Below are 5,469 nucleotides of genomic sequence, written 5' to 3' on the forward strand. Positions count from 1 at the left end.
GCGGAGGACGCCCTGGTCCACCAGACCCACCTTGTCCACCAGGGCCACCTGAAGGGCAACTCGGAGGACCACCTGGTCCACCAGACACACCTGGTCCACCAGGGCTACCTGATGGACGCCCCGGAGGACGACCTGCTCCCCCAGGGCCCCCTGACGGGCAACCCGGAAGACGACCTGGTCCACGAGACCCACCTGGTCCTCCAGGGCCACCTGACGGGCAACTCGGAGGACCACCTGGTCCACCAGGGCTACCTGATGGACGCCCCGGAGGACGACCTGCTCCCCCAGGGCCCCCTGACGGGCAACCCGGAAGACGACCTGGTCCACGAGACCCACCTGGTCCTCCAGGGCCACCTGACGGGCAACTCGGAGGACCACCTGGTCCACCAGGGCTACCTGATGGACGCCCCGGAGGACGACCTGCTCCCCCAGGGCCCCCTGACGGGCAACCCGGAAGACGACCTGGTCCACGAGACCCACCTGGTCCTCCAGGGCCACCTGACGGGCAACTCGGAGGACCACCTGGTCCACCAGGGCTACCTGATGGACGCCCCGGAGGACGACCTGCTCCCCCAGGGCCCCCTGACGGGCAACCCGGAAGACGACCTGGTCCACGAGACCCACCTGGTCCTCCAGGGCCACCTGACGGGCAACTCGGAGGACCACCTGGTCCACCAGGGCTACCTGATGGACGCCCCGGAGGACGACCTGCTCCCCCAGGGCCCCCTGACGGGCAACCCGGAAGACGACCTGGTCCACGAGACCCACCTGGTCCTCCAGGGCCACCTGACGGGCAACTCGGAGGACCACCTGGTCCACCAGGGCTACCTGATGGACGCCCCGGAGGACGACCTGCTCCCCCAGGGCCCCCTGACGGGCAACCCGGAAGACGACCTGGTCCACGAGACCCACCTGGTCCTCCAGGGCCACCTGACGGGCAACTCGGAGGACCACCTGGTCCACCAGGGCTACCTGATGGACGCCCCGGAGGACGACCTGCTCCCCCAGGGCCCCCTGACGGGCAACCCGGAAGACGACCTGGTCCACGAGACCCACCTGGTCCTCCAGGGCCACCTGACGGGCAACTCGGAGGACCACCTGGTCCACCAGGGCTACCTGATGGACGCCCCGGAGGACGACCTGCTCCCCCAGGGCCCCCTGACGGGCAACCCGGAAGACGACCTGGTCCACGAGACCCACCTGGTCCTCCAGGGCCACCTGACGGGCAACTCGGAGGACCACCTGGTCCACCAGGGCTACCTGATGGACGCCCCGGAGGACGACCTGCTCCCCCAGGGCCCCCTGACGGGCAACCCGGAAGACGACCTGGTCCACGAGACCCACCTGGTCCTCCAGGGCCACCTGACGGGCAACTCGGAGGACCACCTGGTCCACCAGGGCTACCTGATGGACGCCCCGGAGGACGACCTGCTCCCCCAGGGCCCCCTGACGGGCAACCCGGAAGACGACCTGGTCCACGAGACCCACCTGGTCCTCCAGGGCCACCTGACGGGCAACTCGGAGGACCACCTGGTCCACCAGGGCTACCTGATGGACGCCCCGGAGGACGACCTGCTCCCCCAGGGCCCCCTGACGGGCAACCCGGAAGACGACCTGGTCCACGAGACCCACCTGGTCCTCCAGGGCCACCTGACGGGCAACTCGGAGGACCACCTGGTCCACCAGGGCTACCTGATGGACGCCCCGGAGGACGACCTGCTCCCCCAGGGCCCCCTGACGGGCAACCCGGAAGACGACCTGGTCCACGAGACCCACCTGGTCCTCCAGGGCCACCTGACGGGCAACTCGGAGGACCACCTGGTCCACCAGGGCTACCTGATGGACGCCCCGGAGGACGACCTGCTCCCCCAGGGCCCCCTGACGGGCAACCCGGAAGACGACCTGGTCCACGAGACCCACCTGGTCCTCCAGGGCCACCTGACGGGCAACTCGGAGGACCACCTGGTCCACCAGGGCTACCTGATGGACGCCCCGGAGGACGACCTGCTCCCCCAGGGCCCCCTGACGGGCAACCCGGAAGACGACCTGGTCCACGAGACCCACCTGGTCCTCCAGGGCCACCTGACGGGCAACTCGGAGGACCACCTGGTCCACCAGGGCTACCTGATGGACGCCCCGGAGGACGACCTGCTCCCCCAGGGCCCCCTGACGGGCAACCCGGAAGACGACCTGGTCCACGAGACCCACCTGGTCCTCCAGGGCCACCTGACGGGCAACTCGGAGGACCACCTGGTCCACCAGGGCTACCTGATGGACGCCCCGGAGGACGACCTGCTCCCCCAGGGCCCCCTGACGGGCAACCCGGAAGACGACCTGGTCCACGAGACCCACCTGGTCCTCCAGGGCCACCTGACGGGCAACTCGGAGGACCACCTGGTCCACCAGGGCTACCTGATGGACGCCCCGGAGGACGACCTGCTCCCCCAGGGCCCCCTGACGGGCAACCCGGAAGACGACCTGGTCCACGAGACCCACCTGGTCCTCCAGGGCCACCTGACGGGCAACTCGGAGGACCACCTGGTCCACCAGGGCTACCTGATGGACGCCCCGGAGGACGACCTGCTCCCCCAGGGCCCCCTGACGGGCAACCCGGAAGACGACCTGGTCCACGAGACCCACCTGGTCCTCCAGGGCCACCTGACGGGCAACTCGGAGGACCACCTGGTCCACCAGGGCTACCTGATGGACGCCCCGGAGGACGACCTGCTCCCCCAGGGCCCCCTGACGGGCAACCCGGAAGACGACCTGGTCCACGAGACCCACCTGGTCCTCCAGGGCCACCTGACGGGCAACTCGGAGGACCACCTGGTCCACCAGGGCTACCTGATGGACGCCCCGGAGGACGACCTGCTCCCCCAGGGCCCCCTGACGGGCAACCCGGAAGACGACCTGGTCCACGAGACCCACCTGGTCCTCCAGGGCCACCTGACGGGCAACTCGGAGGACCACCTGGTCCACCAGGGCTACCTGATGGACGCCCCGGAGGACGACCTGCTCCCCCAGGGCCCCCTGACGGGCAACCCGGAAGACGACCTGGTCCACGAGACCCACCTGGTCCTCCAGGGCCACCTGACGGGCAACTCGGAGGACCACCTGGTCCACCAGGGCTACCTGATGGACGCCCCGGAGGACGACCTGCTCCCCCAGGGCCCCCTGACGGGCAACCCGGAAGACGACCTGGTCCACGAGACCCACCTGGTCCTCCAGGGCCACCTGACGGGCAACTCGGAGGACCACCTGGTCCACCAGGGCTACCTGATGGACGCCCCGGAGGACGACCTGCTCCCCCAGGGCCCCCTGACGGGCAACCCGGAAGACGACCTGGTCCACGAGACCCACCTGGTCCTCCAGGGCCACCTGACGGGCAACTCGGAGGACCACCTGGTCCACCAGGGCTACCTGATGGACGCCCCGGAGGACGACCTGCTCCCCCAGGGCCCCCTGACGGGCAACCCGGAAGACGACCTGGTCCACGAGACCCACCTGGTCCTCCAGGGCCACCTGACGGGCAACTCGGAGGACCACCTGGTCCACCAGGGCTACCTGATGGACGCCCCGGAGGACGACCTGCTCCCCCAGGGCCCCCTGACGGGCAACCCGGAAGACGACCTGGTCCACGAGACCCACCTGGTCCTCCAGGGCCACCTGACGGGCAACTCGGAGGACCACCTGGTCCACCAGGGCTACCTGATGGACGCCCCGGAGGACGACCTGCTCCCCCAGGGCCCCCTGACGGGCAACCCGGAAGACGACCTGGTCCACGAGACCCACCTGGTCCTCCAGGGCCACCTGACGGGCAACTCGGAGGACCACCTGGTCCACCAGGGCTACCTGATGGACGCCCCGGAGGACGACCTGCTCCCCCAGGGCCCCCTGACGGGCAACCCGGAAGACGACCTGGTCCACGAGACCCACCTGGTCCTCCAGGGCCACCTGACGGGCAACTCGGAGGACCACCTGGTCCACCAGGGCTACCTGATGGACGCCCCGGAGGACGACCTGGTCCACCAGGGCCACCTGACGGACGACCCGGAGGATTACCTGGTCCACCAGGCCCACCTGGTCCACCAGGCCCACCTGGTCCACCAGGGCAACCTGACATACGACCCGGAGGACGACCTGGTCCACCAGGCCCACCTGGTCCACCAGGGCCACCTGGAAGACGTGGTAAAGCAGGGCCAAAGGGTTCAAGACGGCCACCTGGAAAAGATGGTTCACCTGGACCACCTGGACCAAATGGGCCATATGGTTTACCAGGACCACAGGGGCTAAGTGGACCATATGGTCCACCAGGACTACCCGGGCCACCTGGACCACCAGGACCTCCTGGGCCACCACTACATGTTCCATATTTTCCCCCTTGGCCACTGGCTCGACGTGGGATATTACGACCTGGGCCACCACCACGTAAACATTTCCCATACTGGCCACCACCACCTTGGCCACCTGGTCCATTGTCACCACCGGATGTATCATATTATGATCCATAATCTTCACACCCAGGTCCACCCAGACCACCTGTAACTATGGATAAAAATGAACCACCTCAATCAGAACCTTTCTGGGCTATACCATCACGAGGACCACATTTTATTTATTATCATTGTTAGCCACCTCAGCAAATATCAGCCATCAGTGTGGCCACCTGTTATCCTGCATAAAATCCACCCACCCGGAGACCAAATTGTCAACCTGCCCCAAAACTTGTCTGACCTGGACTACCACCATTACCTCATACTCCAGAAAAAAAGCACCCCTGGGCAAGCGCCCTCCCAAACTGGACCACCACCTGGACCATTTATTACTCCGGATGAAAACAATCAACCTGACCTTCCAAACCAGGACCACCAACTAGGTACTCACCAGGACCTACCTCCAAAACATGAGTGACTGCAGATATAAACAACCCAATTGGACCACAACGCACACCCAGATAGCATTTTACTAGTTATGAAAACAACCCCATCAAACACCAATTGGACCAACATCTACTCTGCCCCATGGCACCCTAGACATGTCATCCCAGAGCATAGAGAGTGAGCTGTTCTTGTCCCTCAAGAAAACGTGTCATCATTAATTCAGTCCTTTTTGGAATGATCATCGTGCGGTCGTGTGTGTAATGCACAATTACCATCCTTGCCCCCTGTGTTCAGTTCAAATAATAAAGATGATGTTTCTTCTGAACGACTTGATTGCTTGAATATGAAAAAAAAAGCAATAATGGGCCCATGCAGTCCTGGCAGCGTTTGTATAGTGGCATGTTGGAACACTGGAAATTTAATTTTTTGAAAATGAAGGACATGAGATTAAAAACGATTTTGAGAAAAACGATGCCTAAAAAATGCCCAAAATGGGGCAAAATTTGAAAAGGAGATTAAAAATGGCCTACTTTTGAGTTTTGATTAAGGCTCCTTAGAGTCTTGGTGCTGTTCCAGGTGCCTTGAACTT

The 5,469-nt window shown here is 64.4% G+C and overlaps 1 protein-coding gene across 1 annotated transcript; it reads left to right on the plus strand.

Annotated features, from left to right (window-relative positions):
• Nucleotides 1-3,635: 3,635 nt before the first annotated feature.
• On the plus strand, nt 3,636-4,746 carry LOC109513051 (collagen alpha-1(X) chain-like; the record flags this gene model as incomplete). The annotated part of the gene is made up of 2 exons (XM_019865255.1): nt 3,636-3,710; nt 3,924-4,746. Coding segments are annotated over 2 exons (663 nt in total), but the record flags the coding sequence as incomplete, so codon positions are not given.
• Between the last annotated feature and the right edge of the window lie 723 nt (nt 4,747-5,469).

The sequence above is a fragment of the Hippocampus comes genome, unplaced genomic scaffold, assembly GCF_001891065.2.
Source record: "Hippocampus comes isolate QL1 unplaced genomic scaffold, H_comes_QL1_v1.1 scaffold180, whole genome shotgun sequence".
Taxonomy (NCBI): Eukaryota; Metazoa; Chordata; class Actinopteri; order Syngnathiformes; family Syngnathidae; genus Hippocampus; species Hippocampus comes.